Here is a 19,610-nt window from a genome sequence, read left to right as displayed (position 1 = left end):
GACTCCCAGAGCTATATATCTAAATAATTCTATATGTTCATAATTTCATATAACTTAATGCCTGCTAGATATTTCCTGTTGTGTCCTGTAAGTGTACCAATTTTAGCGTTTCCAGATTTCATGATCTTCCTTAATCCTGCCCCAAGTTTCTTTATATTCATTGAGGCAACTACCATTTCAGTGATTCAGGTTTAAAACCTTGGAGTCATGTGTCACTTCCTTCTGTGGTCTTTCCCCAATATCTACTCATTTGCCAAGTTGTATCATCAACTTCAATCCTGTCTTCCTCCTTTCTACTCATAGCCATTACCCCAGTTTAGGCCCTAATCACCTAGCAGCTCTGGAATCACTAGACTATTGATTCTAAAACTGCTATGCCCCCAAGGTCCTTTCATTAGGTCTATGTGTTTTATAATTATACTAAGACCTTATTTGACTGTTAAAATATTCCTCTCTTTTCCAACTATATATATCTTTTACTTCAGATTTTCTTCATATAACAACCAAACACAATCACAGCAGATTGAATGCAGAAGCAAGTAAAAGAATCTATCTTTCAATTAAGCAATACATTTAAAAGATTTGCGCAAATATGTAAAATAATGTCATTTTTTCTCACAAAATTTTTGTTTTTAGAAGATTTTTTCCATTAAAAATATTTTTATAGGTAATGATTTTATTTTTAAATGAATAACTTAGTATTTTAAAGAATTATAATTTCTGATGCTTGTTAGATATTGACAAATATAACCCAATAAAACAAAAACTCTTTGGGATACTCACTTTTTAAGAGTATAAAGGGATTCTCAATAATTTTAAGTCTAGGAGTTTTGGGACCAAAAGATTCAAGAGTCGTTCACTTGCTCTTCTACTTAAATCTCAGTTGGACTTTCTGCTTCTAGTCTTCACTTTATTCTTCAATCAGTTGTCATATATTGACATATCTCACTCCTCTGCTCAAGCCTCTTCAGTGGCTACCTGTTACCTCTCCTGTAAGTACATATTTCCAAGGTTGGCATTTTAAGCCTTCCACAATCTGGCTCCAGAATGTCTTTCCATCTTTGTATAACATTATTCCCTTTCATCACACTTTTTTGATCAAACTGACCTTTGTGCCTTTGAGGACTTTGTTTCTGATCAGCATAGTCAGCAAAGACATCTTTATGAAGTTGTTGGACAGTAATACGTTCTCTCTCAAATGGAACATTAGAATTATCCATTTTTTGAATTATAAAATTTATGATATTAGATATTAAAATTAAGCCAAAATAAGGTTTAATGTGCCACTGTATTTTTGTAATAGAAGTGCATCTCATACATGGTAACATGTATTCAGTGAGTAGAGGAATGACAAAATGAAGATGATGCCAACAAATGTAACTTTTTAATATCTAAATTATTATGTTCAGCTAACCATTTTCCCCTATTGTCTCTTACTGTTTTAATAATAGATCTTCAAGATAGAGTTGCTTCTTCATATTCTCAAGGAGCAAGACCAAAAGAGAATTCACTGAATACTTTGAGATTAAATACATCATCCATGAACCGTCAATGGCCTTCTGAACATCAGTCCTCCTTTTATTCCAGAGAACCGAGCAGAAATTCTTCCAGATCAAACTTTTCTCCAAGAGAAATGGAATCTCCCCAAAGGAGTGCACAGCAAGGTTTTTCTTACATCCCAAATAGAGATGAAACTCCTTCCATTAGCAATTCTGAAAGGATTGGTTCATCTCAAAGATCATTGGCTGAACCTTCTAATGACACTGAAGGAAGACGGACAACCAGGCAGTTGTTATCTCGTCTAGCTTCTAGTATGTCATCTACTTTTTTTTCACGAAGATCTAGTCAGGATTCCTTGAATACAAGATCGTTAGATTCTGAAAATTCCTATCTTGCCCCAAGAGTTCTGACTTCCACACAACCTAGTGGTAGTGCAGCTTCATCTTCTGAAGTTCCAGATAATAGAACACCTGAATCTTCTCAGGGATTTAGATTTCTTAGGCGAAGATGGGGTTTATCATCTGTTGGCCAAAATCCTAACTCTGAGACTGGTTCAGAAAACTTTAGCCAAGAGTCTGAAAGTAGAAATACTGGTTCCTGGTTGTCCTCCTCTCTAAGAAATAGATGCACACCTTTATTTTCAAGGAGACGTCGAGAGGGAAGAGATGAATCTACACGAATACACACTACTGATGTGCCATCTAGACCTCAACATGTTTTGAGAAGAGAGTCTAATGAAGAAGTTCACCTTGAAACACAAAATGAGTCCCTTGGGACTACTGCCAACAGATCACAAACCCCTACAGTACCCAGCAGTGCTGCTGCTTCTGCTGCTTCCACACCAGATTTGCCTCACAGTGGAAGAAGTACAGGAATATCTGGAATTCTTCCTGGTTCCTTATTCCGATTTGCAGTCCCCTCTGCGCTAGGAAGCAGTTTATCTGACAATGTCATGATCACTGTAGATATTATTCCCTCAGGTTGGAATTCATCTGATGGACAGAATGATAAAACTAAAACTCTACCTTCAAGAGATCCAGAAAGGCTACAGAAAATAAAAGAGAGGTAAACTAACATTTTTCTTAAAGCCAAGTTCTGCATGTAGCAGTGGAGTTCTATATGTAATAATATGCTTAGAGTTTCTCTTATTTTAATTCTTTTCAGTAATATTGATAGTTGAACTGAAAACTTTTGAAGTAAAATTAAACTCTAAGGTCTGTATGCTATGTACTTAGGTACTTACTGTAATTCTAAGAAATAGTTGGATTGAATTATGTATATTGATAATTAAGGGTAGATAATATCAAAGAATAATTTAAAGGTTTTATTGTCTTGGAATACAGAAATACACATGAAGAAGATTGTCTTTTCCCACTCCTTGACAAAAAGTCCAGCTAAACTTCTGGTAGAAGAGGTCTCAGGTTGTTGAATAACTGCCATAGAAACTTCTTGTAGCTGTTTAGAATTCCTTTCCCCTTCTCCTGGTTACTCTTAGCGTGAAACAGCCTAGACCTTGTCTTAATCCAGTGGTCTTTCTAGTCTAGACCAGGTAAATTGAGGGTGCCAAGAAGAGGTTGTTCCTACATTATGATACATTTTTAGCTAACCTTCTTAAACTTCATAAAATTAATTTGATTTGGCTTGTTTTGCTGCTGTTTGACACCTAGACTTTACTAATAATTAAGTAAAGCTATATATATCCCTCAGTTAAAAAGAGAATTAGCTTAATGGGTGCTTCCCTCAAATCATTAAAGAATTTGTCCTGTTAAGAAATCAGGATGGCACAAATAAGATTGTTGGGGAGAGAATTGGAAGAACTGGCAAGCTGTCTTTGTGTGAGAAGACCCAGGAGAGAAAAAGAGCATCAATTTAATGTGAATGGTATTGCTATATAGTACTACATTTAGATAATGTGTAAAGGGAACAGTTATAAATCAATACTACTTTAATTACTGTTGCATTATTTCCAAATGAATGGTGATATAATTTCTTAATATGTCGCTGTATGCTCACCTCGGATAGTAAGTAGTTCTTTGATTCCCCAATAAGTTCAGTGGAAGTAATTTAGAAATTAAACTCATATAAGACAGACTTGTGAAGTAATTCTAACATGAACAGTACATAAATGTGTGGAGCTGGGATAAAAGTATTTTGCTTGAAGAGGAAAAAAAAAACATCACCATTTGTTTCCCTTTTTTTTTTTCAGTCTTCTTTTAGAGGACTCTGATGAAGAAGAAGGTGATTTGTGTAGAATTTGCCAAATGGCAGCTGCATCCTCCTCCAACCTTCTAATAGAGCCATGCAAATGCACTGGAAGTTTGCAATATGTTCATCAGGAATGTATGAAGAAATGGCTACAAGCCAAAATTAATTCTGGTAAGATCTACCTGTTTTCTGACAAATTTTTTCTTTCTAGAATTAGCGTAAGATTTGTTCTATGCCCCAGGTTCTGTGACTGTGTGATGTATGTTATGTATTGGAATTATAATCTGAACTCAAGAAAAATAAACTGCCCACTAAATCAGCTCCAAAGAATGTTAAAATAAAGTTTGTTTTTCATACCATCACAGAACCTTAAAGGAGAAAGTTAACCTCAAAGGGACTTTAGAACAACTTCATTTGAAGAACACAAGGCTCAAAGAAGTTTTAACAAGTTCTAAAAAGATCATGTAGCTGATTTAGTTCAATAGTTACCATTGGAATCCAAGTTTATTGATCCCTTCTCCCATCCATTGTGCTTTTCCCCACTAAATCCCTATCCAGGGACTTTCAGCTACCTAGCAGCCTCTTCACATGTTTACAGTATAGACATAGTGGATGCTTGCATTGATGATCTTAGGACACTGTAGTATCCTTCATCTACAAAATGAAAAATACAGTCTCTTAAGTTCCTTTCAGTTTGATTTAGGGGGGAAAAAAGATTAGATTGTTAAACATAGCATGTGGTAGTTGTATTTCCATGTACAATTGCATGTGTGTATATGTATGTTTGTGTTAACTGTTAGACAGTTCTCCCTTTTCTGTCATATGACACATGCCATTTGTATTCTGGATTCTAGTTTTGATTCATTTTGTCAGACTTTTCAGTGAGCCAGGATGTATTTAAAGGCATTGTGGTTCTGGTGAAAAGAGCATAGAGCTTAGAACCATAAAACTTAGATTTGTATTCCCACTTTCCAATTTATTAGCTATATGACTTTGAGCAAGTAACTTAACTATTTGTTTTTCCATTTCCAAAAGTAATATCTCTCTTGCTGACTTCTCACTAGTTGTCAGTCAAATGAAGTAAAGATTGTGAAAATGATCTGTAAATGTTGCACATTCATTTTTCTTCCCGGATTGTTTACCTTCCAAGCTTATGTTTTTTCAGGATTACCATTGAGCTCTTTCATTGACAGTAATAGATTATGACAGTACTAGGTTATGCCCTTGTCCCTATGATATTATTTAATAAGTAACGAATTTATAATGTGGATGCTAGAGGTATCATTTTTTTTAAAGTACAGTTTTAGTGATGCTTTAACTACTCCATAGAATCCTTTTGGCAGGACCCCTATGATTTTGCCAGTATTCATAAAGACAGGAAGTCTGAAAATCACTGTTGCCATTTGCTTTATGGCATTGTAGTTGCTAGCTAATATCTGTCCAAATGAATGTCTAAACAGATTGTTACCATCCTCTTTTCAGTTACTTTAAGAGAACAAAATTGGATATCCTTTGTGTTTATCACTGTTTCAATTTAATGCCAGTGTTCTTAGTTGAAATTTTATCTTTAACTTACCTTTTATAGCATTTAGCTCAAGTAATTTAATGTTGACTGTTACTTTGTACCCAGTACATTTCACTTTGCATCAACCTCTGTAAGTCTTTCTAGGTTTTTCTGAGAGCATCCTGCTCATCATTTCATATAGTACAATAGTATTTCATCATAATTACACACCACAACTTATTCAGCCATTCCCCAGTTCATGTGCATCCCCTCAATTTCTAATTATTTACCCCCAGAAAAGAACTGCTATAAATATTTTTGTACATATAGGTCCTTTTCCTTTTTGTTTTTTTTATCTTTTGGGATACAGACCTAGTAGTGGTATAACTGTCAAGTGGTATTGCTGTAAGTATGGGTTTATAGCCCTTTATATAGTTCCAAATTGCTCTATAGAATGGTTTAATCAATTCACAACTCTGACAACAGTACACTAATGGCTCGTTTTTCCCACATCCCTCTAACATTTGTCATTTACCTTTTCTGTCCTGTTATCTAATTTTTTGTCCTACCAAAGGTAGAACCTTAGAATTGTTTTAACTTGATTTCTCCAATCAGTAGTGAGTTAGAATTTTTTCATATGGCTGTAGATAGTTTTAATCACTTCAGTCTGAAAACTGATTATTATATCTTTTGATCATTTATCAATTAGGGAAATGGCTCTTATTTTTGTAAATTTGACACATTTCTATGTACGTTAGGGAAATGGCTAACAATATTTCCTCCATCCTGTCCCACCTCTCATTTATTCTATTTTCACCTTTCACCCTGTCCCTCTGCAAAAGTATTTGCTTCTGATTATCCCCCCTCCCAATCTGCCCTCCCTTCTATCACTTCCCCTCTTCTTTTGTCCCTTTACCCCCTACTTTCCTGTAGGTTAAGATAGATTTCCATACCCAGTTGAGTGTATATGTTATTCTCTCCATAAGCCAGCTCTAATAAGAGTAAGGTTCACTCATTCCCTCTTGCCTCTTTTATGTAAGATAATTTATCCCATTCTACCTCTCCCTTTCTCCTTCTCCCAGTACATTCCTCTCTCATCCCTTAATTTTCTTTTTTAGATACCATCACTTCATATTCAACTCACCCTGTGCCCTCAGTCTATATATATATATTCCCTCTTCAGGTCTCATGAGTTACAAATATCATCTTTCCATGTAGGAATGTGAACAGTTCAACTTTAATAAGTCCCTTATGATTTCTCTTTCCTGTTGACCTTTTCATGCTTCTCTTGAGTCTTGTATTTGAAAGTCACATTTTCTATTTAGCTCTAGTTTTTTCTTAAAAATGCGTTAAATTCCTCTTCTTTGTTGAATATCTTTTTTTTTTTGCCTCATGGATTATACTCAGTTTTGCTGGGTAGGTGATTCTTGGTTTTAATCCTAGTCCTTTCACCTCCAGAATATCATATTCCAAGCCCTCCCATCCCTTAATGTGGAAGCTGCTAAATCTTATGTTATCCTGATTGTGTTTCCACAATACTTGAAATGTTTCTTCCTGGCAACTTGAAATATTTTCTCCTTGACCTGAGAACTCTGGAATTTGGCTATAATATTCCTGAGAGTTTTATTGTATTTATTGTATTTTTTGAAGTATGGAATTGGAAAAGTAGAGAAAGTTCCTGATGGATAGCCTCAGTCTTTTTTTACCTTTGACTAGTTGAAATTTGGGTGATGCAGAGGTCAGTATTATTTGGAGCAGAATTTTTTTTTTAAGTGCTCTTTAGAATATTAGGATTTAGAAGGAATTTTCTGAAGTTTATTTAATAAGCAAAGTTAAAATATAGGGTCTTTTAGTGTTATTTTAAGTTTGAATGAGGATCTTGTTTTTTAATCAACTTTCCAGAGGCATGTGGGATTAAAGTGTGCCATACTTTAAACTCTTATCTGCTTCAAATACAAACCTATGAACGAATTTTGATTTTTTTTTTCATTCAAATCATATAAAAGCTTGGAAATCTTGCTAGAAAGAAAAAAATTAGTGGAATGCCTTTCTTGCTGGTATAGAAAGGAATATGACCTTTATTTTCTCAGTTACTGTTAGGCTATTTTTTTTCCAAGTCCCATTACGCTGTCACAGTCATTTCAAAAAATTTCAGTTAAATATTTGATTTACTGTTGGAATCACTTCACTGTAAGATCTTAATTATTTTCTGGAATTCTCCATTTAGTAATTCAAAATCATATTTTGAAGTGGTTTACTTAGGCTCAGCAACATTCCTAAAAATTTAATAGTTTGAAATTGAGAATTCATCTTCTTGTTTTCAGCTGTCTGCTCTTAATTTTAGTATTTTACGTTGCTGTTTCAATTTACCTCTTTTCCTAACTTCCTTTTAAATATTTTCTTATTAAAGGCTCATTTTAAGTGAATAACCTATAGCCTAAACAGCTGGATCATACTGTTTATGGAATAGTGTGCTCCGCTAGGAAGTGGGGAGAGTAGAGAGTTGGCAGGGTTAGAACTACTGCCAGTCTAATTTTCAACTCTCTTGTTGTGGTACTGAAGCATATCCTTGGTGTTATCTTATTCCCTTCTAGTTGGCTATTTTTCCACGTTATGTTGAAGTACAGTTATCTTTTATTGTATACTTTTATGGACTATCCTGAGAATCTTTAGTTTTTATGACGCTTTCCCTGGAAAAATGCTATGTAAATTCCAGGATGAGTCTAATAATGATCATACTGACTTGTACCTTAGTAATTGCTAGAATATCTATCACCTTCTTAACTGTTCTAAGCATATTGATCCTTAAAAAAATAAAAAGCTCTATTTGAACAATGAATTATAGCATTGCTGTAATTTTGTTTTGTTAATTGATTTGGCCTGTCATGTGAAAATTGTTTTTTATACCACTGGGTATAATTTTTTGTAATCAGTTTTTGTTTAATGCTGTGGAAATTAGGCAATTTGAGTTATTACCAGAGTGGAGGACTTATTTGATCTTAGTGCTTGCACTAAATAACTGACATTTGATGATTATTCACTGGTATTTGAAAAAAGTTTATAGATTTATTTAGTTGACTCTTATTTGCCTTCAGAAACTTAATCATTGCAAATTAATTTTTAGCAGCCCTACCCACAGTTTCCTCAACACTTGAACTGTAACATGTAGAAGAAAGTCCTGCAGTGGTTAAAGAGTTGTAGATTCTAGTCAGAAGATTGAGGTTACAGTCTTATCTTTCCCACATGCTGACTGCGTTTCCTTGGATAAATCAGTTAAACTCTCTGGGCTTCAGATAAATCTGCAAAATTAAGGTTAGGTAACACTTAAGGTCCTTTTCAGTTATAAATTCCATGGTCATTATGTTCTTGTTTCATAGATAGACTTTCTACAAAGGCCAATGGTTGTGTTTTTTTGGGAGGAGGGGTTGGCAATGGGGGTTAAGTGACTTGCCCAGGGTCACACAGCTAGTAAGTGTTATTATGTGTCTGAGGCCGGATTTGAACTCAGGTCCTCCTGACTCCAGGGCCGGTGCTCTATCCACTGCGCCACCTACCTGCCCCCATGAATGATTTTAATAAAAGGGTGGTATAAAAGAACAACAGAATTTATGGCAAGAAATGTGCTGCCATGGAAAGATTGCTGAATTACTCTGTGACCTTGGGTAGATCAGTTAAAAGTCTTTTAGGGTCACAGTTACTTCTTCTCTAGATGAGGTATACGATGATGACCTGAGGGTGAGGTCCCTTCCTGCTCTAAATCTATGACAAAGTGACTTCAATCTAAGACAGATTTCCGTTTTGTATCTTCATTGGACTTATGCTGAAAATCCAGTGAAATATTGACTATTTGCAACACATTTTTAGATACATTGGCTCTTTAGGTGTTCCTGAGCTCTGAATATTCATTTCTCATTCAGTTCTTTACCTGACAGTATTAGTGATGTTAATTGTCACAAGTTATTCTTACCTTCCTACATTTATGTTCTCAAATTGTCATATACCTTGTGGTTATTACATTTTGTTCTGTTTAATACTAAATTGCTTTTTAGAAAACTGCCCTTTAAGAATAACCATGATATGATGGCTGAGTGAAGTGAGCAGAACTAGGAGAATATTGTACACAGTTAACAGCAGAATTGTGTGATGACCAACTATGATAGACTTAGCTCTTCACAACAATACATTCTCCAAGACACTTTCAAAAGACTGGTGATGAAATATTGTAACACATCCAGAGAAAAAACTTAGGTGTCTGAATGCAGATTGAAGTATACTATTTTTACTTTCTGTTGTGTTTTGCTTTTTCTTTCTTGTGATTTTTCCCCTTTGTTCTGATTCTTCTTTCACAACATGACTCTTGTGGAAATGTGTGTAACATCATTGTACATGTATAACCTCTATCAGATTGCTGTCTTAAGGATAGTAGAGGGAAAAGAAGGATGTAGAAAAATTTGGAACTCAAAATCTTACAAAAATGAATGTTGAAAACTGTCTTTACATGCAATAGGAAAAACAATAAAATGCTATTAAATCTTTAAAAGATAATAACAATGACATATTATTGATTCAGCATTACTATTAGTCATTTAGAGCCTGAAATCTAAAAGTGACTGAGGATTAAGGGTATTTTTGGGTAAGGAAGTGCTGCTCTGAGTCAGACAGTGGTGATACCCTTTTCCATATTCCTAAAGCAGTTGGACTAGTGGCAGATGAGGCAAGTGCTTAGCCCCTAAAAATTGCTAGGTATTTACATGCTAATGACATTTGACCAGGGTGTGTCTCTTCCTGTTTATAACATTAAGTTATTAGAGCAAACTGTCGTTGTTTTCATGTTGCTATGTCAAGGAAGACAGTGTAAATTCTATTACTTTGCAAAGGTGTCTGGAAAAAACAAAGCATGAGCAAGCGACTTACATCTCAGAAGGTAGGAGTTGTTTGGCATGCATATGGAAAGTTGCCTGTTTCTATATTCAAGGAAATGTTTGTTTTACTGCTTTGAAAATTAATGTTTTTCATTAATAAATGATATGATAATGATGTGAACTTAAAGATCGTTTGAGATGAGGATTTACATAGTTTTGTGGAAGTATATGAAAATAAAATTTGACTTTGAATTTTATTTCTGCTAGGTTCATCATTGGAAGCTGTAACCACCTGTGAACTATGTAAAGAAAAATTACAGCTTAACCTAGAGGATTTTGATATTCATGAACTTCATAGGGCTCATGCAAATGAACAAGTTAGTATATTTTGCCTAATTTGGTAAGTGTCTGTTCTCTGCTTAGAGGAACAACTTTTGAGGAAATCGATCTGGTCATGGTCAGGATCTCTGCATTTAAAAAAATACATTGCTCTCTAAGTTTGAAACACTTTCCCAGAATTAGTGGTGCTATTTTTTCTTGTCTTTTCGCAAGATTTTTCTTATTTCAGCTGTGTGAATGGATATTGATCAATTTCAAGCACTTTTCCTGTACAATTGGAAATTACCAACAATTTGGTTAGAGATTTGGTGGCAATCCACTTTAGTTCCTCTCTAAAACTTCAAGAATGGAGTAGAGCAATATGCCTTAAGCATTCTCTTTCCCTTCATTGCCTCCCCCTTCACACTGAATTCCCATTTAACTCTGAAAAACTATTTTTGTTTTTAACATTATACTTGTTACTGTTCCCATAAAAGATATTACTGATTTTTTATGGTCAAGTTAATGCTGTTTTTCTTCAACTGCATTCACTTGCATAATTCTCTGCTTTTTATTCTCTTATCCCCCACAACCAACAGCCTTTATTAATCATTGAAAATAAAATTTTAAAAACAGCTCGCATTTAAGGAATTTTTATATACCTAAATGATCAAGAATAAAGATTAAACCAAAGTTTATTTTTGATTATTTTTAATTAAGTACAGGAGGACTGAGATATTTTGATACAGCAGAGTTGATTTTTCTAGTATTTCTCATTAGAACCTGAAATGCCCAAGAGAACTATCATATAGCTCCTTAGTCAAGCTTGTTCATTAATAATTTGGGTACCTTTTAAAAAAGCTTTTTGTCTTCTATATGACATTTTTGTCACATGGTAGCTTCTCTATTGTATGTCATTACATAGGTTAGTATTAGCACTGATGGGTTCAAAGAAGACAGATAAGAAAGGGAGTAGCAGAGATATGTGATTCCCTCCAACTTTTACCTGCTGGTGCTGTCCTTTTTTGATTTAACCCTTTGTCCTAATGAAAATAAAGACTATTATCTTTTGGCAGAAAAGTGACAAACTTTACCAACAGTGAATATCCCAAGAGTCCTTTTTGGTAGTTGTAGGTGTTCTTTTCAAAGCAAGGAAGAAAGTATGAAGAGAAAAGAAAGCCTTTTGCTTCAGAGAATGTGGGTTGAATAGATTTATAGGAATAGACTTGGTTATTGATGACCCACTCCAACTTTAGCTTTTGAGTGAGATGTTCTCTTCTGACTTTGTTTTCTAGAAGTTTCATCATCTGCTCTGGAGCTTTTGGCTTTTTAAAACATTCCTGATAGAATGAGAAGGCTGTGGCTCCCCAAATTACCAGTAGTCTTATTAAAGTAATTGTTAAGTACCAGGAATTACTTGTAGTAATCACTTGTCCATCTTCCTGGCCTTGATTTGCTTGGGCTGTTATTATGAATGATTGATTTTAGTGATGTGGGAACTTCTTCATTATCCGTTATCTAGCATAATCCATGGTTAGTTATGCAAGATGTTTAAAATATATATAAATAGAATTTCCTTATCTGGAATGAGTTCACACTTATTTTTCAAGGCAGTTCCTCTTCCCTTTTTACTTCTGTAGAGATGGATTCTTCCTAGGTTAGTAATACTAATATTAGAGGGATAACTAGCTTTAAGAAGTAAGAAGTGATTAAAGATTTCTTAGACAACCTGTTAGCTAGCAAGCTGCTGAAGCTTTTGCTAAAAATGCAGTTTATACTACAGGTACATTAACTGGACCTAAATATGGCAAAAGCCAGATAGATTTTGACATTACAAATATTACTCTAGGACCCTACTGCCTATCAAAGTAGTAGCCCACTAATACCATTCTAGCTGTTTAGTAAAGACATGTAGGTTTTTATATATTGGGAAGTTTTAGTACCCAATTCCTTTTTCAGTTATTACGTGAGTTTAAGTCATAGTTAAGGGAACACTAATTGAAATTTTTGGAATAAGTTCTTTAAATATTCTGAGATGTATAGAAAATGAACAAATAAAGTTCTATACCATTTCACATGATTTAAAAATTTTTTTAAATAAATTATTTACTTAAGAAAACTATTGTAAAATCAGGTTATCTATAAAGAGCTTCATCATTTATTCCAAAAAAATTCAGCTAATTTTTCTTTTCCTTTAGTCTATCTAAATAAGTATCTTTCCTGTACAACAAATGGCATGGTGTTGTCAATGAGAGGGTCTTTCTAAATATGAAAAAAAGTTTAAGCCTTGTTCCCTGATAGGACACCTAATGTGCATGGGTGTTTTTCTTCCGTTTATCAGGGAACTGTGTCACTGTATATCCAAATTTTGATTCTAGTTTTCTCATTTTTTTCTTTTATTCTTTTTCCTCTCTACTAAAGGCGGAGTATGAGTTTATCAGCTCTGGTCTGTACCTGGTTGTGTTATTGCATTTATGTGAACAAAGCTTTTCTGATATGCTGGGAACTGCAAGTGAAGCTAGCACTCGGGTCCGAGTAAGTAATATTGAGGTGGGGATGGGAGAGCAGACTGAATTAGTAGTTTAGCTTTGGGAAGTAAATCATTTATAAACATATGGATTATTTTAGGGGAACTAGTCTTTTTTTTTTAATTGAAAAAATAGGTGCTATAAAACCTTAAAAGTGAAGACACTTCAGATTTTAAGACATTTACTATTTCCTGTCCAGTGTCCAATATTCTATTCTTGAAAACATTTTCAAGGATAGGGGGAAAAAAGTTTATTCTTCAAATAGAGAATGATTTTATTTTGATGACATATAGGTAGACTTGTTAATATAAGAAAAAGGGATGTTTCTTTCATAACAAATATAGCATATAAATCCAAAATATAACTCAAATCTAGAAATTCCACAAGAATTATTTTGATTGTACCTAGAAATTGACACCAGTAATAGAAAAATCTTTCAGATATAGTTATTTGTATTGACACATTTTCGTTTTTTGTTGTAGGTGGGTTTTGTTGCAATTGAAAAACAGTTGTTTTAAAGGGGGTTAGATTAAATCATTCTAAGTTATGAATTTCTCTGCTTAATTTTTGATTAATCTTTGAAGATAGATGAAAAATACCCTCTTTTCATTCATTTTTAAGTCAGACCTTCAAATACTCAGTATTCCCTATTTTAGATTGTGAAGGTGGAAAGGTTTCATGACAGTAATTTAGAGATAAACTGTAGTAAAATTTCTCCACTACAAAAATACTAGTAGAGTGAGTTTATTTTTAACTTATTTGAGCACTTTTCAATGTGAAGATTTTTCATTTAGGACCTAATGTAATATTTCTTTTCAGACTATGAGCTTATGTGCATTATCTTTTGATACAAGTTTGATATTTTTTAAATGTTCGCTTTGAATTAGCTTTGTAGAGCTATCTTAGGCTGTTTTTTGTAAAGTAATGAGTGTTGTAGTTTCATCAAGTTAGTTCTGCCTTTCAAAAGGTTTTGCAAATGTAAGACCATTATGTCTAATGGGCTTTTATAAATCCAAATTATACTGATAACTCTGATGTTGGGTGCTATCTAATCTTTACCTGGCACATGAATTATGTTCTGTATGCCCTTATAAGCTACTCGAAGGATTATCCCAGCAAGTAGTAATTACCATAGGTGCTGTTTTATTCATCATCATACCAAAGCCGTTCGTGGTCTCATATCTTTTTTGGGTGATTACATGTCACCATTAAGGATTTGTTTATTTTGGTTAGCTTTTAGGTTTTATATGTTGCTAGACATTATTAATATTTTTAACTCTATTGTTAAATAAAAATTGAAGGTTCCCTAATGTAGACTATAGTGTATATGTTTTATATTGATTTTGGAAGTTATATAAATGAAGTTCAATACTTTATCCTATTAACAAATCAAAATGCAAAAAAAAAAATGGAAGCAAATGCTTCATTGAAGGAATTTAGTGAAAATGATCAGATCATTTTATGTATACAAGTTCTTCATTATGTAGCCCTTGATGTTATACGCATCTGTTGGTGAATAAAAGAATAACAATATTAAAAAATTATTTAGCTGTAACAGAAAAGGAATTAAAATTTCCTGACCATATGTTCCCTAGAAATCATGAAATTTTGTAAACTTGTCTAATCTGACCAAATTATGAAATAGCTTTTCTGCTTTAAACAAAACTGGTAACATAATTATTGTATCAGGCCATTGAATCTGTCCCTTCACTTACTAAGTGTATAAATGTGATTATGAAGATTTTTCAAAACCAATACTATTTTTAGCATAGAATTAAATTTGAAACCTCAATTTTCTTAGTCTGTTATATCAAATTTAGATAGAAAAGGAGTGGTTCATGAGTTTTTTATTCTATTTCTAATGTGAATTCCAGTTGTCATTTTGTACATTAGCTCTGAATTGAAACCACTTAGTCCCCAGGTTATAGAATTTTCAAAATTGGAATACCTTTTTATGTAATTTGCTTCAGTGCAAAGAATGAGTACTGTTGGATGAAATAATTTATCTTTAAGGGATTGTCATGGCCGTGTTTCTTTTTATCAAAGCAGCAACTAGTGTTAAGTAAAAAATTTCCTGAAGAACTAGATTATTGCTAATAGCATGTATATACATACACATATTTCAAATACTGCCCTTAAATTATGTGTTTTAATTGATTGAGGAGGAAGCCCTAGTACAGGGGTGGGGAACCTGTGACCTTCTAGGTCCTTGGCTGTGGCCTTTTGACTGAATCCAAGTTTTAAGGAACAAATCCTTTTATTAAGGGGATTTGTTTTGTGTCAAAGAACTGCACTTGAGGACCTCGAGGGTCACACATGGCCTCAAGGCCACAGGTTCCCCATTCCTGCCCTGATAGCTAGATTTTAAGGGCTTAAAATGATATTTTAACTTTGTGTTAAGTAAAATAAACCACCTATACTTATTCTGTAGATCCATATACAACATTTAAACTACTGTATTTCTTTCTGCATTGTTTCTAGTTTATTAACCTTGCAAGAACTCTTCAGGCACATATGGAAGATCTTGAAAGTAGGTGACATTTCCCCTCCCCAGACTTGTTGAATTTATTATTGCAAATTAAACCCACTGAACAAAACCTACCAGTGTTCCTCTTTTTTTGAAGGCATGTGCTATATTAGTTTTATTGTCATTTTGACTGGCTTGTAGCCCTATTGATAACACAAGGAGTTGGGGGGGAGGGGATAGAGATGCAGAGAAACTGAATTTTTGGGAGAAAAAAATTAATATGGGGAGTGATATTCAAGGTCAGTGGACTTGGCTTGGGACCAAAATTTTAAATGAAGAAACCCTAACATGCCTTGAACTAATCAGTTTCAGCTCTTTGAGTGGGACTAAAGCAATAAGTGATTTAATGTTTTTTTAATTAAACATTTCTTAAATTTTTATAACTATATTTTAAAATATGTGAAACCATTTTAAGATCCTGTATAAGCCTTAAGATATTAATAGTATTTTATCATCTATCTACATGAAAATGTCAGATGTGTCTTTGAACCCTGTTTTTCCATGTATCCCTCTGCTCTCCCCCAAAACAAACAAATAAACAATCCTCTACCACCTTATTTAGATGATTCCTCTCCTCTTCTCTTCTACTCCAGCTGGATTATGCATGTTGCACATAGTAAAGCAGTCTTTCCCCTCAGGAGTGATTTGTAATTCCAAGACACTTTTTTAATGATCTGAATTTTATGAGCAGATTCCTATTTTTAAGAATTGGCAATGCTTTGTTTATACTCAACATTTATTTTTTGGATTAAATTTTTAACAATCTTAGTGTAGTCATATAGAAGAGTTTATTAGAATGGATAAGAATTTCATAGTTCAAGAATGAGCATTTCTTAAGTTCAGTAACAAGTGAGTTTTTTATGAAAAAGAACATGGCATATTATGCTATATGTACTTTTGATATTGGTTGGCTATTTGGGCTGATAGACTTTTTTGTCCCCAGAGTTATTTAATACATTTGCAGTTAGTATCTGCTGTTTAGCAATTTTTAAAATAAAATAACTAGCCCCCAAATTCATCCACTTTCAAAGCAACAGAATAAAGAGAAGTTATGGGGGAAAAAGTCTTACAGCATTTTCATAAAAGTATAAATTTGATTTGCTTATTACAGCTTAACTTCCTTTAAGAATCAGAGTGAGAAAAAAAGAAAACCTGTTCCTAAAGATAGCTAAACATTAAATTTTCCTTCCTTATGGAGTTGATTGTTTTGACAATATTACAGTAACCACATATTACTTATATCCATGAAAAGGTATTTCTTTGTCAATTTAGAGCTACAGATAGTAGTCCCACTTTTGGGACTACTGAAAGTTATAAGTTCTTTGTGGAATGAAATGCGGGGGGGTGGTATGTAAATGTGAATCTAGATTATTTCATTGAATTTTTAAAAAATTTTAATTTCTCTTTGAAAGGAATTTCATATTCTAGCAGGGATGAATAAACTTAGATAATAGAGTACTATATAGTCCATTAGAATACTTAGGTGTTGCATGCAATCTCCTCCATCCCCTAATGTCCGTAACGTGTTGTTTTAAATGGGTTTAACTTTGACTGGATATTCTTAAAAAAGATAAATGTTACTCTTTATTAAGTACAAAACACAGACCATGAAAATTGGGAAGTTACTTGTAATTGGCAGTATCCCTTTTCCCCCATCACTTGTAATGCAATTTACAGATTTTAAGAATAATCCATAGTGCTTTAAGATTTGCAGTGCACTTTTCCTCAAAACAACTTTGTTAGGTAAGTAGTGTAAATATTCTTATTTATAAATAAGGAATCCAACCTTGGAAAAGATTGTGGCTTTTTCACTGTGGTCACACAGCTAATTAGTGTCAGAGTTGTAATTAAAACTCGGACTTTTCTAACTCTTTTATGGTTGATTCATTCAGCTTCCTAAAGAAATCCTGGGATATCCTTATGGAACTTCTATGTTCTGTGATCATAATGACTGTCTTGTTGCTTCTTGCTAAAATCACATCATGAATTTTAGGTACTCAACCTTGAAATAGAAGCAAGTGGAATAGAGTAGTTTTCAACAAAGGGACATATTAACTCAGGCTTTCTCTATAGTGAACTTAATTGGTCATTTTAAATAAATTGAACAAATAAACCTGTTTGTTGGCATTGCATTGCAAAGTGATAGCTTCAGTGACTTAAAAATTTGTGAGTGTTCATAAACTAATAAGCTACCCCATCTGCATCCTCCATTCTTGAGAGGAGCTTTTACCGTAGAGTTGTAGCAGGTTAAATTCTGTGTGGAGTCTCTTTAGATGATAAGCTTGAACCTCATTCTGGCTTTTTTCACACCACATTGTGATCTGAAATCCAAATATTTTTTCAGACATTGTTATGTGTGGTAACCATTTTATAGCTTGGTCATTTTTTGATTCTGTTATTGTTCTTTCAACAGCCTCTGAGGATGAATCTGAAGAAGATGGAGACCACAACAGAGCATTTGACATGGCCTAACATCATGTGAGACGAATGAGCTGCAAACAATTGATATAAAATAATTACTTTTGGGGGGGGTGCTTATTAAAAGTACATTGAATATTACTACTTTTATTTCAAATGTTGCTGGCTTCAAACTACACTGCTACGCCCTGAAACATGGCCAGTGAAAATGATATGTTCTCAAACTGGCAGGTTCGTGTTGATTTTCCCTTGAGGAGAGTGGGAAAGTATTAGCTTTGTTTCAAGTATTTAATTCCCCTCCCCTCATTTTGTGTTCTGATTATTGTAGTCAGATTATATTTATGGAAGATTATTCAATTTCAATTTTTTTCCCTTGTTAGTAAAGAGATTGGATACTTTTGAAGATGGGAGGGAGAGGCAGGCAGGAAACAGCACAGGATGATAATTTTTCTGTTTAAACTTCCTTAAGTTGCAGTCTCATTTTGATAATCGATTCCAGTGTTTAAAAAAAAAAATGGAAGCAAGTGGAACTTTCTGAAAAACTCTAGTATTAGGTTTCTAAAGCAGATTTAAACTGTTAATTCACTTAAACAGCAATAAAAGATTACGAGGACAAATGTTTAAATGATGGAATTACTATGAATTGATTTGAAAATCAGATTGTATTTGATATATGTGTTCCAGATATTCCATTCGGGAATATTACAACTCTAAATTTTTATTTCAGAATTCTCTGCAGAAATGTAACTTACCAAAATTATTGCAATCTTAATTAAGCTGTTAATTAAAATTTTTTAGATCCCACATTCACGATTAAAACACTGGTTATCAATGTGTTTTTTAGTGTTGTCATTTCTTTGCAAATAAATGCGATGTATATATAATTGATATTTGTTGTCTTTTTTTTTAAAGCTTTCCAGTATCGTGTATTTAATTTTTCTTTGTTACTTTAAGAGAAAAGGAATCTTTTTACGTATTAATTTTGGTTCCTAGTATAAGCCTGACCTTAATACAGTCATGAAATGCAGGCTATGCCAAAAGTCTTAGTGTAATTTTAAGCTTTAACAAAGCTTAAACTTGTCATTAAGCTTTAATAACTTAAAACTGCAGTAAGACTTTAGGGACATCTTGTTACTCAAGTACTAAGTCTGTTTCTTTCTGCCAAACGGTTTTTTTCCAAGAGAGTCTCTCAGGTAACATTTCCATTCTAATAATGTATCTCTGCATGGGAGGGAAGGGCTGAATTAAGGTTATTCATTTAGTTGTATTACATAGTTGGTAGGCTAATGTGCAAAACAGTGTCAGCTAACCAGCCATTCCACTCTGATTTGGTCAGTTTTCTTAAGAATGTATCGTCAGTTCATCCACCTCTGAATCAGAGTATTGGTTTAAAATAACGTTTTCTTCCTAAGGCAAAAGTGAATATTTCCACATTATACTCTCCTAGAATTATTTTCCTTTAATTGGTATTCACATTTCAGAGAGGATTTGATTATATTAACTTGTGACAACTTTTACAAGAAAATTTGATTTGCTTATCTCTTGCTTGCCTTTATTTTGTCTGCCTGTCAAGTAAATATATAGTATTAACTTAAGGATACCATTTTTAATAACTATGCTTTTAATACCCAAAAATGCTTTCACTTTCTCTTCAGTTTGTTAATAAAACATTTATTTTCTCTTTCCTAGTTCCCTTCTCCCAATTGCCCCACCAGCCAGAGTAGGGGAGAAAACAGGAACAGTTGCAG

The 19,610-nt window shown here is 33.5% G+C and overlaps 1 protein-coding gene across 6 annotated transcripts in view; it reads left to right on the top strand.

Moving 5' to 3' along the window:
* MARCHF7 (membrane associated ring-CH-type finger 7) overlaps positions 1-18,750 on the top strand; it is a 50,110-nt gene extending 31,360 nt beyond the window's left edge. For 2 of the 6 annotated variants that reach the window (XM_021004871.2, XM_021004876.2), the window contains 6 exons: positions 1,452-2,565; positions 3,707-3,876; positions 10,339-10,448; positions 12,811-12,924; positions 15,399-15,447; positions 17,858-18,750. In XM_021004871.2, coding sequence (XP_020860530.1) covers positions 1,452-2,565; positions 3,707-3,876; positions 10,339-10,448; positions 12,811-12,924; positions 15,399-15,447; positions 17,858-17,916 — 1,616 coding nt within the window. In that variant the 3' untranslated portion in view covers positions 17,917-18,750. Of the gene's footprint in view, positions 1-1,451; positions 2,566-3,706; positions 3,877-10,338; positions 10,472-12,810; positions 12,925-15,398; positions 15,448-17,857 lie in introns of all 6 variants that reach the window. The other 4 variants (XM_021004870.2, XM_021004875.2, XM_021004872.2 and 1 more) reach the window with 3 other exon arrangements.
* The last annotated feature ends 860 nt before the right edge of the window (positions 18,751-19,610 follow it).

Source organism: Phascolarctos cinereus, unplaced genomic scaffold (genome assembly GCF_003287225.1).
Source record: "Phascolarctos cinereus isolate Bilbo 61053 unplaced genomic scaffold, phaCin_HiC Scaffold_726;HRSCAF=1367, whole genome shotgun sequence".
In the NCBI taxonomy this organism is placed as follows: Eukaryota; Metazoa; Chordata; class Mammalia; order Diprotodontia; family Phascolarctidae; genus Phascolarctos; species Phascolarctos cinereus.
Note: the sequence above shows the minus strand (reverse complement) of the source record. Positions and strands in the feature narration are given on the sequence as shown.